The 18,678-nt window shown below is 46.2% G+C and overlaps 1 protein-coding gene across 1 annotated transcript in view; it reads left to right on the top strand.

Moving 5' to 3' along the window:
- The first annotated feature begins 5,624 nt into the window (after window positions 1-5,624).
- Window positions 5,625-18,678, top strand: part of ELAPOR2 (endosome-lysosome associated apoptosis and autophagy regulator family member 2) — a 34,319-nt gene continuing 21,265 nt past the window's right edge. The window contains exons 1-7 of the mRNA XM_050907514.1: window positions 5,625-5,803; window positions 6,429-6,576; window positions 9,432-9,518; window positions 13,011-13,116; window positions 13,766-13,918; window positions 14,999-15,087; window positions 18,453-18,633. Of these exons, the coding sequence (XP_050763471.1) occupies window positions 5,640-5,803; window positions 6,429-6,576; window positions 9,432-9,518; window positions 13,011-13,116; window positions 13,766-13,918; window positions 14,999-15,087; window positions 18,453-18,633 (928 nt within the window). The 5' untranslated portion in view covers window positions 5,625-5,639. The remainder of the gene's footprint in view (window positions 5,804-6,428; window positions 6,577-9,431; window positions 9,519-13,010; window positions 13,117-13,765; window positions 13,919-14,998; window positions 15,088-18,452; window positions 18,634-18,678) is intronic.

Here is an 18,678-nt window from a genome sequence, read left to right as displayed (position 1 = left end):
AAGTAGTCATATACATGTGAGGATCTACTCTGTTAGTCCAGCTGTGGTCATGATAAGCCTGTCCTGATCCCCAGCATCTGAAAGTTAAGCAACGTGAGATCGTTAGGGTCAGTTACTAGAAGAGAAATGTGCCAACTAACATTGATCCTAGTCCACCAAAAATCACTGGGAGGGCCACAGCTATACTAAAAGGCAGAACGTGACCCTGGAGCCTTGCAGTCAAAGGGCGAATGAGGCAAGCTTGTTTATGGTCTGTTTTGCTCTCTGGGGAGCTGTTTCCGTGTCTACAAAGTGATTGTAAAGTGCTGTCAGATCTGCGGAGTAATCTATTGCAAGCACTCCTTGGAAGTGGTTACACAGTGGGCAGGGCTCCTGCTTCAGGGTGCCCCATGCCCATGGTGTGTCCCAGGAGGGACGTAAGATACCATCACTCTGGACTCGCAGGGTTTAAGAGGAGGGGGATTAATTAGATTCGCTAGTTTGACCTCGCAGGCCATTAAAATGCATCCATCTAGGCTGATGCTGAGGCTGATAATTTGTATTTGGCGTGAGCTTTTCTTCCATATGGTATCCAGTTATGGTACGAAGCACATGAGAGACAAAGGGTCCATCACATGCCATGACAGATTGTTCCAGCAATCAGTCATTCTTCCTATTAAAAATGTGTGCATTGTTTCCAGTTTGAATTTGTCTGCGTTCAGCTTCCAGAAGGTAGTTCTTCTCATGCAGTTCTCTGCTTGATTAAAGAGTCCAGTGGGATCCTGTGTTTGCTGCCCCTGGAGATGCTTATATATTAATCAAGTTGACTCTCAATCTTCTTTTGATAACCTAAACAGACTAAGCACTTCAGATCTCTCATTGCAAGACATTATCCCTAATTTTAAAAGCATTTAAAGTCCTTTTGTTTTGCATTGACCTCTTAAAAATGCTAAATCACAACCATGTTCAGTATTAGAACGATCTTCCTGCCTGTAATACACACATTCCATCCTACACATCTCTACCTCCACCTCTAAATATATCCACAGATCTCACTAGCGCCTTTTTGCCCGTCTGGACAGTGGAAGCTCTTGATGAATGGCGGGTCCACTCCGACCCTCAGGCTTGCTGCCCTCCGGGATACGTTTCAGCCTTCTGCAGGCAGGGCCGGCGCTCCTTGCCTTCAGTGGCTTGTCTTTACCTTTGACTCTGTTAAAACACACTGACTTCGAGTGGGCTCAGGCTTGAGAACAGTCTCTCACCCACCGATTTTAATACCGTTCCTTTTCTATTTGCCTGCAGATCGTTGATAAAAATGTGGACAGCCATCAGACTCAGTCCCAGGGCAGGCAGAACAGCCCCCTTCCTCCCTGCTCAGTGACGGTTTCCCTCCGACAGCCCTGTCTGAGATCTGTTACTCAGGCAGTCCTTAATCCGTTTAAGATGTGCCTTACTGGTATTGTGTGGTACTACCTTCTTCATCAGAATGACATGCAAAACTAAGTTAACTGTATTAGAAACCGTAAGTCTATTACATCCACTCAGTCACCTTTATCAAGTGACTTGTAATCCTTTTAAAGAATGAAATGAGGTCTGTGTGACAAGACTTATACAATGGTTTCGGTGGATATTAGTACTGTAGCTCTTATTAATTTTTTATGAAGTGAACCTGGTATCAGCTTTATTGCATGCATGTATGAATGTGTGGGGCTGCCTGCGGCACTGTCTCTCTAACAGTACTTTACAGCATCTTTTGTGACCAAGACTGGTCACCTGTACAGACCACAACATTTTTTTTTTCTTCTGTATTTATTTTAAGAAAGCTACAGCTGCAAATCACCAATAATTGCATTGGCTTCACTGGAGCTACTGCAGGCGTCAGTGTATCCAGTACCACAGTATGTCGTGCTGTTCCTAACTGCCTCTAAAAATGTTCTCCCAGTTTTAAAAATGCGCATGATGGGGCAAGTCATGAAACCTTTTAATGCATTTCACAGTTTTTTTCACAGAAAGAAAGAAGATCAAATTCAGTCTTCACAATGTGTGTTGCTCTGTGTAAGTTGGTCTGTAGCACCCAAACTGGTATTTGAAAGGTGTAATGGGAAAGTTTGCAGTCAGAGAGGGAGAAGGAATGGTGATGTCCAAACAGGATCAATAGTGTCAATTCTGGAAAAGATTTTCAGAATTGCCTATGTGACTTAGCAGCCTAGTTCTGTTTTCTGAAACAGGGTAGACATGTAAGGAGTTATTCAATAGAGATGTTTTCTCTGAAAATTAAGTATCATCAAATGCTTAAACAAATGGGCTCTGGGGTTGGGGGCAGATGGTGTTCACAAAAGCTACCTCTAAGCCAGGAGACTAATTTTTCCTCTGGAGTCTGAAGCAAGAAGGAGGGTTTAGTGGAGGACGAATCAGAGCACACACCTAAAATATATGATTTGGATTCCTGAAACTTCACATCACACCTTGACCTCCTATGTGGTGATACTGTCCTTCCTGTTGACAGCATCTTGCGTGTGTCACCTCCACGAACACAGCGGTGCTGCAATAATGTCAACCATTTCTGTGGACAAGCGGTCGCTGGTCAGCACTGGATCTGTGCTTAGCTCCATCTTAGTGAGATGGAGCAGCCATGAGCAAGGTGAAGCAGCAGTGCCCTGGGATGGATCATCTGTCTGTGCCCTGTCCCCCTGCAAGTGCCTCCTGGGCCATCGTGGGGGACATCTGCTCTGCAGGGTCCCTCTGGGCACGGCCACAACCTGCCCATCTCCAGCTGGGACAGACTCCTGAATTGATGCTGCTTAGATTAAAGAGGGTTTGGCCTGGCTTTTGGTCTCCCTTCTTGCTGGAAGAGCAAGTTGTGCGACACTAGGAGAGGAGACCATCTCTGTGCTCGTCACATGCCGTGTTTCCTCCCCATCCCCCTCCAGCCGCTCCCGACCGCCTGGAACGAGACCAAACGATGCATCTGTTCCAATGTCGAAAGTGGTTTGTGTTGCCATTAGCCACGTTCAGCCCCAAATTGAACCTGGCAAGCATCTGGCATGCTCAGAGCTAGCTTGCTTGCAGACGTATGTGTTTTGACGGGAAATGCTGCTGCCTTTGAAATACGATTCTTAGAAAAGAGAAAGAAAGTAATTCCCCACCTAAATAAGAAAAGGCTCATCTCTCTCCTGGAAGGTGAGCGATGGATGGCAGTGTCCTGCGTGGCAGCCTGCCTGATCTCTTATACCCTTTTTTTCTCTCAAATGATCAGGTTGCAAGGAGTTAAAAGATATTAGCTCGGTTAAAGCAATAATCTCCGCTCAACCTCACTGCAATGGAAGAAGAGGGGCTGCTGCCTTCTGTGTCTTCATTATGGCAGCGAATCGCTCACAGTTATTGACTCCTTATTTGAAATTCACAAATCTGGAATATGTGGTTAAGCAGCGCTCTCCATTTCTTGCTATTTAACTTTCTTAAAAAAAAAATGTTGAAACTGTTAAAGGATTCGAATATGTCATGAGAGAGCTCACTTTTTTACTTCCCTTCCTGATGGCTTCTCTCTGCACCCTTCAAAATTAAAAAATAAAGCAGGATTTATTAATAATGCTAAAGCAGTGAGTCAGGACACCTTTACGCATTTAAGGTGAAAAGCTGTACAAGGTGTGGTCTTGGTTCAGACACACGGGGAAGTGCTCACTGCTTTTCTCCAGGCCTCTGAAGAAAGCTGTGTTTCCGACCCCAGCTGCAGGTACATCCTATGGCTTGAGCTGAGGTTGCAGAGGCAGTCAGATGGGATGTTAGCTGTACTGCTGTATCATGTGCCACTGCCTACAGAAAACCACTTACCCTCATTGAGGGTGGATTTTTTGCCTGTCTGTCAGTCTTTCGCAGAAATCCATTGTGGCAGGATTTCCTTGTATATACCCACCCCAACACCCGTCCCTGCGAGGCTCCTGCCCCCTTTCCTTCTTGGTCCATCACCAGGGAGCGAAGGGGTTAGAAAAACAGATTTGTTAGCTTGAAGTCCACTGGTTCAAATTCAGAGTATGCTGATATGACCAAGAGGGAAAAATGACCCTTTGGCAGATCTTTGCATCAAAATGGACCTTTTATCTGCATTCCAGTGCTGCCCGTCAAGGACAATTACACAAAGAAATGCTTTGGGATCTGGCATAGAAATGGGAGCCTGAACGGCAGTTGGATTCAGATGGAAATTGGTGTTACACAGCCATGTCTTTGTATCAAAGTACTCACAGTCAAAGAAGTTTGTCTGCAGTTAGATAAACATCAGCACATCTATAAAACTGCATATGCTGGGACCTCAACTGGCATCAGTAGTTTTGGGCCAGTTTCACCACTTTTGCTAGCAGTCCTGTCTCGTCCTACAGTTTCTCAGACTAGTGAGTTTATGTCTCTCGAAGTAAGTGTATGAAATATCTGTCACTGCACAACGTGGCATGCGTGAAGCAGTAAAAAATCCCACCATTTCTTGGGATGCGAGTTGTGTGCATTTCTCTGAATCCTGCTTTGGCTACACTGGCACAGTTAAGTTTAAAAATCTGCAAGCAACCTAGGAAATATGTGCTGCAGAAAGCGCTCTTTTGTTTTCCATCCAGGATGTTCAGTCTCAGTGAGGACGTGGTGCAGCATAGGGCTAGGGGAAAGTGCGATGGTCTGCCATTGAAATGAGCGTCCGGGCAGGAGTTAGGATTCCCAGCACAGACATGGGGCTCTGTGGGCATACAGGACTTCAGCTGCTGTCCAGGTTTCCTCTATGTAATGGGAATATTCTTTCCTTAGCAGATAGAGGTGTGATCAGACTGGAACAAGGGACATATAGTTACTTGGAGTAAGTAATTTTAGAGACATCAGTAAAAAAGGCGCTTTGTGAACATTCCTTCTAAATTATACTTCCCCTAGTTACATATGTTTAAGTACTGTCTTTGCTGTGCTGGCAACCAGTGTTTATCTTCTCAGCATGTTAATATCACCCCAGTCAAAGATCCTTGTTTGCTAGACACAGGCCCATTGGTGATCTTTTCCAAGACCACCTGGTCTATCAGGCAAGATGTTCAAGGCCTTGTAGGCAGCCCATGTGAGGAGAAATGTGGAGAGACCCTTGGATTAGGTCTGCAACTCTCAGCCAAGGTTTGTAGTGTTACATTACCGTCAGCGTGCTGCTGTACACTCTTCTTAGCTACCATACAGGTGGGTGAGAGGAGTCTGCTCTGGCTCTCAGGTGCTGGTGATTTCGATTGAGTTCAAGGTGTGACAGGTGGGTGAGTAAGGGTGAGGAGAACCGTATTACAAGTCCTCATTTTCACAAGTTGCTTTTGGACACAGTCTGTGGGTAGAGATTTCGTTTCTAAAATCTTGTTTTGCCAACGAAGACAAGCTGCAAATCGGGAGCCGTCACTTGAGATTTGGTTTCAGTGCTGCCACGTCGGTGAAAAAACAGGCACTGGTGGACGTCTCAGTTTTGCAGCCAATGTTGGTCGTTCAGCTGTTGTGTTCCTGGGACTGAGGCATTCCTGTTTGGTTCCCTTTAGTGGCAGTTCACTCTTAATTAAGCGGCAAAAAATTAGTGGAAATTAATTGGAATTAATTTCTCCATTCATATGTTGGAAACGATTGTCTCCCCAGCTTTCTCCTGTGCCTCTGGCGAGTACCTGGAGATGAAGAACCAGGTGTGCAGCAAATGTGCAGAGGGGACCTACTCGCTGGGCAGCGGGATCAAGTTTGATGAGTGGGATGAGCTGCCGGCAGGATTCTCCAACGTGGCGACTTTCATGGACACGGCGGTTGGTTCGACTGAGAATAAAGCCGACAGCTGCAGCAAGTAAGAAGTTCTGTTTGCATCTGGGTTACGCAGCCATGGGTAAACCCGAGACAGCTCGGCAGCACAAAGCCAGCTTAATGACTTATCTAAGCTCTCCAGAGGGTAACCAGCCCTATTAATGGCAAACAAGAGTTGCTGGGAAGTGAAATTTGTAGCCATCTCTTTGCTGTCATCATGGTCTCCTCGGGCTCATCAGCAGCTAGTGAGTCTAAGACCAGCCTGGAGCTGCTCTTGTTTGTAGCTGAAAGGCTCCAGGGTCATGGTATAGTAAATGTGGCTGAAAGGTACTTTCACAGCCTATTTAGAGACCCATGGTGGCTGCAGAAGGCTGTTTCTGAGTATAATTGAAAGTATATTGAACCTATGGATGACAAACCTTTCCTACGTAGGCTGGGTCCTAAATTTCTAGTACCACATCCTTTCCCATGCACAGTTTTAATGAAAAGTATTATATTTACATGAAAAATAAATGGGAATCCAGTAATAAAGTTATAAATGCACTGCAGTTAGCTATTGTGTGATTCTGGGTTCTTTATTAAGTATCATGTTTTTGTATAGTAGTGTAAGAAAAGTCTCCTCAGTGTCTGTGATCTCAGCTGAGGCTTGTTTTGTTTATGTTCATCAGCTCTTCGTGGACGCCTCGAGGGAATTACATAGAGTCGAACAGGGATGATTGTACAGTTTCTCTCATCTACGCTGTGCACCTGAAGAAATCCGGTTCTGTCTTCTTTGAATACCAGTATATTGACAACAACATCTTCTTTGAATTTTTTGTAAGGCCTTTTATATGGTGGATCCAACCATATATTGTAAGAATTCAATCCAGATAAAGACCATTAGAAACAGCTTTTTCCTCCCTTTACATTCCTCATATGTCCATAGCTTATTATTGCTGAACAAGGTTAAAAAAAACCTTCTTCTCTTTCTGTCACTTATGCTGCCTTTTGGCATTAATTTCAGCTTCAAACTCGGGCTAAACTGATCCTATCTACCACGCACTGGGATTTTTCCATTAGGGGTCATGACTGCCCCTGTTAGTCCAGCCTTTTACAAGACAACTGTTGGTGGTAGATGCTTCAGTTTGGGGATGTTTGACTTGAGATGCCTTTGAAGGTACTTGACATTTAAAAAGACTTCTTCCAAGGTAGGCATCCAGAACCTGAGGTGCCCCAAGGCATTAGTATGTGGAAACCTTAGCTTTAGGTTTAGGTCAATTTGGGTCATAGCAATTAAGATGAAAAGAAAAGCAGGAGAAGAGACAAAAGGGTGATCCTTAAAAAAAAAAAAAGAAAAAGCTAGAAACAACAGTTCTCCTAAGAGATTTAGGAGTAAAAGTTCAGATGACTTTCAGTAGGAATTAGGCCCTGAGGACGCGTCCGCACTGCGAAATGGAGGGGCTGGGGATCATTAGCTCTGAAATGGGAGCAGCCTGGCTGGGCTTGCACCATGCTATACCCAAATTACTACAACAATCTGATCAGCAGTGACCAGAATGGGAAAGGCAACCCTGCTCTGCCCACATGGATGAACTGGTTGGGAGCCAGGGAGACGGAGGGTTCCCAGCACCAGGCTCCGCAGTGTGGTGTAGATGCCCCATGTCACTGAGATGCTTTGGAAGGTTCCACCAACACCTGCATTGCTTTCCTTGGCATGTTGTACCTGCCATTTGGGACAGAAAAAAACGTAATGGGAGGGCAACTCAGAGAAGGAGATGACTGGAAATTTTTAGTCTCCTCTGTTACTGCCTCTGTATCTGTCTGGTGAGCCCTGGTTTTTATCTGAAAAACACAGCTCGTGGTATCTCACAGGAGTGAGAAGCCTTAGCTGGTGTTGGTTAGTGTTTCTTGAAGCTTGGAGAAAAGTGCGAAGTGTCCTTATCCCTAGTAGAGATGGGAAAGGAAGACAAAAATAACCTGTTGGAGGCCCCCTCTTGCTGCTACATGAGTGCAATAGATTGCTATTGCGCTTTGGTAACAGACAGTGCAGGCAATATTATTTAGCCGTTTCAGTTTTATATTAGACTATCCAGCCTTCTTCATGGGGAGAAGGCAGCAAATATGCTTTCTGCTGTCAGATGAATGTATCAGGATTATGAATCCTAGCTCCAGTTTCTTGACTGACTGACTGATCTGCTCCTGCAATGGAGCAAATATATTGTTTCTCTGAGCACTGGCTTTGAAAATGACTTTTTGATTATTACTTTTATTCATATCCCACTCATTCACCTCCTTAAATTTATCATTCCCTGTTCAAGAAGCAGTGAGTGGTGCAGTCCTTTCTAGAAATGCCCATGTAAATAATTCCTAGTCAGCCTCAATATTTCAGGGAAACCATATTTAACACTCCTCTAAAAGTCAATTTTTTTTTCTCCAGCATGTCTTTGTGCTTAAATATATTTAACAATGACACTTTAGCTCTGGACAGCAGCATTTCAGTGGCAGTGCCTTGCAGGTTGCTGGGAAATGGTGAAGTTTTTGGGCTCTCCAGACGCAGGTGGCTGCACTGCTGGTCTGAGAGTAAGCAAGGAGATGTCCTCAAATGTGGGAAGCAAGCATGGACACTTCTTGTTAGATACCCAGTGCTTCTGCAGCCTGCCCTTCCCAGGCTGTTTTTACATATTGAAGCCCTTTACACCTTGTGAGAAGAGACTATATATTCTTATCTCCTTTTTGCAGATGGGAACTGAGGCACAAAGATGCAGTAGCTCAGATTGCACAAGATAATTAGGGATCTACCTTCTACTTAGGTGCTTCTTCTCACCTCTTTTCCTCAGTGCTGTTGATCTAGGTGGGAATTAAGTGCACAGATGCTTTGGAGGATGTGGGGTTACATGACTTATTTCAGACTTGACACAGAGCAACTTTGAGGAGGATGCTTGACCTCAGGTCTTCTGAAAGTGTTGAACTGGCCTTTCTCCCCGGTGGAATAAAAGCTGAGTAATTGAACTCGTGCCTCAAAGGGACTTGGTACTTTTTCTTCAGAGAAGACAGTTATGAGAAGAAAGAAGTGGACTACTGTGAGGCCATGCACCAAAGCCTGCTGCAAGGAAAGGCTGCTGAGCTGCACTGGACCTGGGCGAGGGACAAGCAACCTCACACTTCTGCCAGGGCAGACTCTCCATGGCATGTTGCCTCTCCCTTGATAACGTTACTCTCATCCCTAGTGAGGTCAGGTGGCAGGGAGCCAAAGACATAGCAGATATTGGCTGCAGAGAAAGCAGTTTGTCTTCTAGCTTTGGCGTGTCCACTCCTACCTCCCCTCTGACTTAGAAGCCCGTGGCCCCTGGCTTTTAGAGAACTGGGTCTTGGTGGGCTCAGGAGAAGGAGGCAGCCAAGACAAGATGCTCAGCATCTGAGTCTGACCAGATAGTGAGAGGACAAGGCTGAGATCTTCTCCTCCTGCTCTTTTTTTCCATCTGCATCAGAGGTGGTCATTGGAGGCACTGTTAAGCTGCTACCAGGTTTTGAAAGTTGGGGTTTTTTTTGCCCCAAGTAAGGCAGCTGCTCTCCTAAATATGTAGACAAGAGGAACAAAGCTGAATTGTATCATTCCCAGCCAGCAGTCATTATGCTGACAGAGAAATGCATCTAATTGATTGTGATCACTGATCTTGTTTTTTTATTAACAGATACAAAATGACCAGTGCAAAGAGATGGAGTCCACGGCAGACAAGTGGGTGAAGCTAACAGACAACGGGGAATGGGGCTCTCATTCTGTAAGTGTGAAAAAAATTCGTTCATGAAGCTTTTTTCCATTTACAAATGCCTGTGATTTCCTCTGAGCAGACAGCAAACAAGGGCCAGATCCTGTGAATACATTTGAAGAAGCACAGCTTTCCTAGTACTGTGGGCGAAGCCACCGAGATCTCTAAGGGGCTGATCCCAAAGCAAATGATATAGATGCAAGACTTTGTATCGATTTCCCTGGGCTTTGAATCAAGTGCTTTATGAGGTTAAATAGATTTATGCAAATCTGCACGCCACAGTCACTCTGCATGATTGTAATTGAAATCTTCTGCAACAGTTGTTTGTTCATGAGAACGCAAGATTATTCCCTGTTGCTCAGCAGAGCAGCGGGAGCGGTGTGTGTATGTGGAGGCAGGCAGGACGGGCATTTTGTTCTCAAGTGTGTGCAGAAGAGCTGGACTGCACCCAGCTTGTGCTCCGTGGTGACTTACCTGGTTGAAAAGCAAGCTGGCAGCACCAGGGTGGCTCCTGCAGCACTGATACGAGCATGTCCACGTTGGGAGCAGCAGCCCTTCGGCTGGCCTGTGACCCAGCTGGCTGAGTTTGCTCGATGCACAGACCACGCATAGACCAACTCATTAGCTCATGGTGACGCCTGGCTTCCACTATACCATCATACCCTAATTCCCAGAGCCATACCAGCAAAGGACCAGCATAGGTGACATTAAGCCAGAAGAAAAAGGCTTTTTATGGGCATAGACAGCAGCCTGGTCTCTGTTTTCCATGGTCTGCTTATCCTCCTGGAGGAGAAACCATATTCCCGAGCCAGCTCTGGTTGGCAGTGCCTGTTAGCTCAGGTGCAAGCCTGATGCAAGTCACATCAGGAGGCAGGAGAGCTGAGTGAGGAGGGGTGAGTGGCATGGGCTGAGAGGTAGATGCAAGGCCAGGGCATCAACTTGGGTGAGCTGAGAGATGTAGACAGTGTCTGCATGGGAGATGGTGCCATCTGAGCTCATCATCCGGGATGTGCAAGTGTCTCCATGGATTATGAAGGTTGCTTGGATGCCTGGCTGAAATGTAGACACATGAGCTAGGTGAGATGACTATTCTGGCTCTCCTCAAGGCTTTTGTCTGCACTGCAAATCCTGTCATGCTGGCTTCTCTGACCCCAGTTTTCCAGTTGCTGCAGCCTCTGCTTTCAGCACGCTAGTCCTGCTGCACCAGAGCTGATGTTGGGTATCTCTACACCACACAACGTGATGTTCGGTTCAATATGGTCCCAGTTCTGCTGTTACCTGTGATAACCCAGCTCTCCTCTGCCCACCTGGATAGTAGCTTTTTGGGGAGTGGGAGATTCAATATGCTGCATTTCCATTTTGCTGGATTTTTGGACTCTTTATCCTGGGTGAACAAAAACTGTGGTTGTGCCAGGCCTGTACAGCACTGCTGTAAATCTCATTATCCTGGACCCTTATGCTGGCAGAGTTTATCCCTCTTCTTGTGTGAAAATATAGCACCTTCAGACCAGTATCACTGTGTTGGCAGTAGGCATCTTGTACTGGGCTAGTAGATACGGTACTTGGTAAACCTGCTGCTTTTAGTGAGTGATACTGTAGTTATGCAGGTGAGTTGAAGGCAGCAGGCACCAACACTGCTGCTGAAAGAAGTGGTCTTGCCTTCCTTCTGCCCCTTATCCCAGCCATGGTGCCACCAACCCACCACCCTTCCTGTGTGTGGTGGGTTGACCCTGGCTGGATGCCAGGTGCCCACCAAAGCCGCTCTATCACTCTCCTCCTCAGCTGGACAGGGGAGAGAAAATATAACAAAAGGCTCGTGGGTCGAGATAAGGACAGGGAGATCACTCAGCAGTTACAATCATGGGCAAAACAGACTCGACTTGGGAAAAAAAAATAAATTTATTACCAGTCAAATCAGAGTAGAATAATAAGAAATAAAACCAAATTTTAAAACCACCTTCCCCCCAGTCCTTCCTTCTTCCCAGGCTTAACTTTACTCCCAGTTTTCTCTACCTCCTCCCCCTGAGCGGCGCAGGGGAATGGGGAATGGGGGTTTGGGTCAGTTCATCACACGTTGTTTCTGCCGCTCCTTTCCTCAGGGGGAGGACTCCTCACACTCTTCCCTGCTCCAGCGTGGGGTCCCTCCCATGGGAGACAGGCCTCCACAAACTTCTCCAACTTGGGTCCTTCCCACAGGCTGCGGTTCTTCATGAACTGCTCCAGCGTGGGTCCCTTCCACAGGGTCACAAGCCCTGCCAGCAAACCTGCTCCAGCCTGGGCTCCTCTCTCCATGGGTCCACAGGTCCTGCCAGGAGCCTGCTCCAGCGCGGGCTTCCCACGGGGTCACAGTGTCCTTCGGGCATCCCCCTGCTCCGGCATTGGGTCCTCCACGGGCTGCAGGTGGATATCTGCTCCACCGTGGACCTCCATGGGCTGCAGGGGGACAGCCTGCCTCACCATGGTCTTCCCCACGGGCTGCAGGGGAATCTCTGCTCTGGCGCCTGGAGCACCTCCTGCCCCTCCTTCTTCACTGATCTTGGTGTCTGCAGAGTTGTTTCTCTCACATCTTCTCACTCCTCTCTCTGGCTGCAAATGCTGCTGTGCAGTAACTTCTTCCCTTTCTTAAATCTGTTATCCCAGAGGTGCTACCACCGTCGCTGATGGGCTCGGCCTTGGCCAGCGGCGGGTCCGTCTTGGAGCCGGCTGGCATTGGCTCTATCGGACATGGGGGAAGCTTCTAGCAGCTTCTCACAGAAGCCACCCCTGTAGCCCACCCCTGTAGCCCCCCCAGTACCAAAACCTTGCCATGCAAACCCAATACACTGTGCCAGCACAGGGGTTGTGCAGCCGGTTGCTGAACTATGCTGTGAAGACAAGTAGGTCAAAGCAGTTGGAAACCAGGTTGTTTTCTGCATCTCATCTGCTGTTCAGGGTCAGAAATGAGCAGGAGGGATGGGACTGCTGCTGGAGACATTCATGGTTTGTGCCTGGCTTACTGATCGTGATGCTGTAGTGTTAGATGCAGGCAGAGCTTGACTTTTAAAGCCTATAAACAAAACTCACTTGTGAGCCTGGATTTTTGAACTCTGGGTAGTGCTGGATTTCTTTATAAAAGTGTATCTCAATGCTTTAAAACCAAACTGATTGACTATATCTGAACACAGAGCTAGAGATAAAAGCTCCTGAGTGCCAGGGGTAGCTGGATAAAGGCAGGAACAGCTTTTTCCCAGTTCTGCTTACAACAAGGTCAGAAACAGCTCTTGGTGTTCTTCCATAAAACTGGGGTGTTGAGAAGCTTTTTTATAAAGCACACACTTTACCACTCCTCAGAGATGTCTCTACAGCATCTGCCTAGCTGTCTCCCCATTACTTCTTGACTCACTAAGCAGCTTAGGAAAAGCCAGGGTTGCTGCTAGGATGCAAGAAATCTGAGTAATGGAAGTAAGAAATAAAACAATTTCTTGGTAAGGCGATGTCTGCTAACTGTCATGTGTGTTGTTGCAGGTAACTCTGAAATCAGGCAGCAATATATTATACTGGAGAACAACAGGGATTCTCATGGGGTCCAAAGTAGTAAAACCAGTTCTGGTGAAAAACATCACAATTGAAGGTAAGTGATATTTGCCTTTTAGGTCTTATCTCACTCTTTTGTCACAGTGTTTGCCAAGTGTAATTTCTACTGGTGTGCCTACAGCACCAAAGTGGCTTTTTTTAGCCCCCTTGTCCCCTGTCTCCTCCTCTAAAGTGTAGAAACGGAACGGCAAAACTTCATACTGTCAGGGAAAGGCTGAAAAATTAATTCAGCTAGTACATGATGCCGTCTACTGGAGAAGACTGGCTTAGCAAATAGAGAGAAAAAGGAATAAACAGGTTTTCTTTAATGTAGTATAGAAAGATCATGCTTATTGGTAAGCCTCTCAACAGTCGTAAATGGATATATATATCATAACAGTGACAGTTAAATTACTATTTAAATAATTTAATTAATCTGGGATTGCTCTTTTGGTCCTGTTCTAAGTATAATCAAACTTGGAGTGTCATATAAGGTTCTTACATGAGTCAGACTTGCATTGAGGAGCAAAGATTAAAGACCTAAATTATCAGTCAGCAAAGCCAAAGTGTCTAAAGTGAGTGGTGAAAGTCTGTGATTTTTAAGCTGTGTTATGCAGCTGGCTTTCTTTCCCCCATAAGCAGGCAGGCAGTAGTTACAGAGCACACCTCTCTGTATTTCAGTGCTTTACCTGTAATTTATCTTACAGGAGTTGCATATACGTCTGAATGCTTCGCATGCAAGCCTGGTACCTTCAGTGACAAACCAGGTTCATCTGGCTGCCAGGTGTGTCCAAGAAATACTTATTCTGAGAAAGGAGCTAAAGAATGCACCAAGTGTAAAGAAGAAATGTATTATGCAGGTACATAAATCAAATGGGTTAAGCAAAACCAGGAGAGTCTGAGTACGTAAGCTCTTTCTGTGTGCAGATGTGAGAATGGTTTTATCCAACAATGAAGTTTAGTCTCCGGTTGGTATGCAAAGGGGAAATGAAGATGAGACTTCCCAAAAGCTGCAGAAGGCACATATATACATAATGGGCCACAGTCGATCTTGGCTAAGGTCATCTCTGCTAACATGACGGGATGGAGATCTTTATGACCTCGAAGGGAACAGTTCTTCTGAAGGATAATAACAGTCGTGCTGTGCCCTCTCGTGGTAATTTGTGTTATCGGTTGGTGATGACCTGAATTGGCTTCATCACTGCCTTCAGACTTGTCATGTTTCGAGGAATCTCCTTTCCAAATCCTCTCCTGGCCTGTCCCTGCCTCCTGTGTGGTTGGAAGACGTGGCGATCTAGTTGCAAACCCTACTGCCCAAAGTCCTCTGCATTCCCAGCTGTGGTTAGCTGGTGATCATCAAATAACACAGGCACAATCCATTCTTCATGGTCAAAATGTCTTCAGTTTTCTTCCTTGTAGTTGTTTTATAAGAAAGTTTTTGAAGAATCAGTTACTGGTCGTAGCACCTGCTATCACAGATTATGGCAAATGCCTGGGGACCTGTGCCTGTGCTCATGATGGGAGTGGAAATTTGGCAAGAATATCTGGGGAGAGGAAAAATTGGGCCAGTGTTGTAAGGAAGTTTCTAATAGGTTAGAGTGGTTTTGTTGCTTACCAAGTGAGAACATATTCCCATGCTTGGCAAACTACACAAATTACTGCCTGAAGGTGAAGGGGTGGGGTGAGGGTTTGGGTGACTCCCTGGTTATACCGAATCAATGAATTTCAGTGTGACAGTACAAGCATAGCTGGTATTTTCCCTGTTCCCCTGCTTCATTTCAGGGGAAGGTTCATGTAGACTCTATTAAGAGTTTGATTTTTCATTCTTGTTTTGTGTTTTTCTGCTGACTCACTTTAATCTCCAGATTTTAAGCTTGTTATGGTTGTTTCCAGGGACCGTTTGATAGTTTAACATCCTGTTCCTCATCCTTTCTTTTTAGATGAGGGATCCAGTGCGTGTATAGAGCGTCCTCCATGCACAAACAAAGACTTTTTCCAGATCCATACCCCATGTGATAAGGAAGGAAAAGTAAGTAGAAGGCATGATACTATTTTTAAGCTCATTGAGTTTACTGTGATCTCTTAATTTGAAAACAAGGTAGGATTTCTAGGAATCTCTTTCCCAATAGCTTTCCCAATTTTGCTTCCAGCATAGAGTCTCTCTGAGGCTTTGGGCTTGTCCTTTAGCTGCCTTCTCTCCAGCATTTATCCATCTGTAAGAATCCGCCTGTCATGGGATCTGTCGTTGTGAAATGCTAAGCTCCTTGCACTTGTGATTAGTCTGACTGGGTCACTGGTGCTACCTCCATGCTCATAAAAAAGCAGGGTTGGACCACAGGGTGAAGTACTGTCCCAGAATAAACCCTACTGTTTAGTTGTTAGCAATCTTTCCTGGCATACTTTTGGCTTGTGGCAACTTACCCTGTCCCAACAACGCCCAGGCATGATTCAGGTGCTACCGTGACACAGGAGCGTTGGACATGACCATACTTATTTCAGGTGGAAGAGTGTTTGGCTGCATAGGTATGATGTGTATCATGTCCATTAGTTTCAGCATCAAAGAGCCCGTGATCTGTTGAAGTAATGGTATATACATAGCCTGGGAGTATTCATGTGCGGCAGCAGAGCTCAGCTGCTAATAATGTGCTTGCCTCATGAAACACCGGGACTCTCAGTAGATTGTTTCACCCAGCGATCTTAGATCCACTGGGTCTCTTATAGAGGGACCTGCTGGTGGAGCAGCCTGGCTTTGGAGCTCTCCTGCCCTTTGTCCCAGCAGTCAAGTGGGGATTTTGGTGGGATTTGGAGAAGAAACTCCTATATACTGGGGTATGGAGCCCACAGAGGTGTGGACACGTGGTCAGGCCTGTTTTGTCTCTTTTCCCTTTCCCATCTCTCTTAGGTCTGGATGGGACAGCAAGTAGACAAAATCCATAGCACCTGTAGGTTGCTGGCCTAATATTTGCTGGCAGGATGGTGTATTTTGGAGTCTCCTGGTCAGCCAGTTCCAAAATGCAGCTGAGAGTTCGTGCGCTGTAATAATGAAGCATCAGTGAGTTTAGCCCCAGAGCCGGCAGGCTTTACAACCTGGTCTTGACTCACTGATTCTTGCTCTGTTAACTGCCTGTAACGACTCAAGGCATTAGCAGCAATGTTCACTGCTACACCCCCAGGTACTGCTTTGGTTGCAGCCTCCTGCGGATTACCCTGTCACTGCTCTGTGCAAGTCAAGGCTCCCCGGCATTGAATAGGCTCCTACTGTTGACCCTCTTCCTGCTTCCTCAATGGCCTTTCCCTTCACTGACGGACATCATCAGAATACTTCGTCTTCCACCCTTCATCTTCCAGTTGCAACAACAACGTGTGTCATAGACGCACAGATACTGGCTGGGTTTTCAGGACTGCTTTCACCATTTAGTGCTCTACATCTCTGGAATTTGGTCCAGGTTTGCCGTACTCCCCAGCCATCTCTCCATGTGATGCGGCAAAATGAGAGGGCCTGACTCTGCAGCCCATCTTCTGGTGAACAGTGGCTGTAGATCACCAGCCTAAAGGCCTATTACTAAAATAGTAATATTACTACTAAAATATGTAATATTACTATTACATGGCTTACTAAAATCAGCCAGATTTTTCACTGGACATTAGATTGCTGTCTCCCTCCTGCTGTCCCCACTCCATGTGTAGAAGGGGCCTCAGGAGGATTAGGCACTTGACTCCTCTTGGCTTTTCACCTACCTACTACTTTAAAAATCCCAGGCTGATTGCTTCAGCCCCAGTCTTAGAAACCCTGCGTGGCTGTGGGCACTCTCTGACCCTTGTCTCTCTGCTCAGATGCAGTAGGGTTGCTTTAGTGCGTACAGCGTGTCTGGGCTCTGGGCAACCACACAGGTACTTTGCCAGCTCCTGAGCCTTTTTATTTTAAATGCTGTGCACCCTGATGCTGCTGAAGCATTTCTGGAGCAATACACCAGAAAATCATCTAAGCGTTCGGGAGCAGCAAGGGCAGGCTGATCCATAAAGGACAGGTGCCACTCTGACAGCAGGAGCAGTCCCACAGTACCTGAGCAAAGCGAGCAAAGCAGACCCAGCGCCAGTGGCCAGATTCAGCCAAGGCAGCCAGACAAGTCCATAGTGATGAGGCACGACCAATGTCACGCTGGGACATGAAGTCCATGGGTCAGTCAGGATGTGGGTCAACCAGGGTGCATGGCCTGGCACAGGCATGGCTGCAACACAGCGCAGGCAGGGACAAAGGATGAGAGCCTCAGCTTAATTGCAGCTCCCAGGAGCTGGGGCCTGAGCCTGCACTGAGGCTTCTTCCAGCTTTTTTTCAAACAGTTTCAAAGATGATCCATACTTCTTGAAGAGTTCTGTGTTATCAGAGGGCTAACCTTGAGCGCAAGCAGCTCAATGCCCAGGATGGCAGGAGCATGTGCTCAGGGTCCTGGATCAAATTCATAAGGTGAAATCTTCCCTGCCAAGCTCTGTACCTGTGCCTCTGGCCTCAAGGATCCCTGATTGCACTGCTGAGACCAAAGGGTGGAAGTACCCAGAGGGGAAGTTGTGGCCAGGTTAAAGTCTTGCCAGTTGGGTTTCTCAGCTCTGGAACTCAGCTGATTTTCATCTTGAGATATTAAGCCCTTTCAGGGATAGACCCAAAGTCAGATGAAATTTGAAACCCAACTTCACGGGTGATCCATCTCGCCTAAGCCTTTTCCTGAAGACAGAAAACTTGTCTCCTCAAAGACACGTGATGACGGAGAGGCGATATCGTTGTATATGGTAACGTCAAGGACTGACTCATGTTAGTGTTCATAAACTGCTCCTTATGTGATGTGGAGGGATTGGAGAGGGGTTGGGAGAGCTCCCGTGTGGTTTTGGCATTTGCTCAGTAGGTGAAAATGGCTGGAGAGAAATTGAGGGCTTTTCAAAGAACAGGCTAGTATGGAGAAAAAATGCAAAACTTGTGTTCTCTGCTAACAGATGCCTTCCCAATAAAGCGATTTTATAATGCAGAAGTTGTATTTTGGGTTGCTATGCTTAAAATGTGGAGATTGCTTATGCAGTTGTTAGAATTATTTATCTGACGTTCCTCAGAAACATTTTCATGGGAAAATTCACTAGATAAACAGGAATGAACAGTAGTAATTTTTTTAAGCTTCACATTTTTGCTTTGCTCTTAAAGTCTGATATTTTGGAATCACCTGTGAACCCAATCACTTCTGTTTTCCTTCTCCACCCTTCCCTTCATTGTCCTGGATGTGCAAAGTCTGTTTTTGGCCTAAAACATTGGGAATACCCTAATTTCGTTTACAAGGGGGACCTTGATTGGTGCATCTAGTCCTAAAGCTTCGTAACACACCATGTGAGCTCAGTGTCTTCTCCTTCCAGACTCAGATTATGTACAAATGGATTGAACCCAAGATCTGCAGAGAAGATCTCCCAGATGCATTGACCCTACCTCCTTCTGGAGAGAGGAAGGATTGTCCACCCTGCAATCCTGGCTTTTACAGCAACGCCTCATCTTCCTGTACTCCTTGCCCACCAGGAACATTTTCGGATGGGACACAAGGTAGGAGTCCACAAAAAAATCGCTTGTGTCCCCAAAACCAGTTGT

The sequence above is a fragment of the Gymnogyps californianus genome, chromosome 1 (genome assembly GCF_018139145.2).
Source record: "Gymnogyps californianus isolate 813 chromosome 1, ASM1813914v2, whole genome shotgun sequence".
NCBI classification, from domain to species: Eukaryota; Metazoa; Chordata; class Aves; order Accipitriformes; family Cathartidae; genus Gymnogyps; species Gymnogyps californianus.
This window is presented reverse-complemented; position numbering and strand designations above follow the sequence as displayed.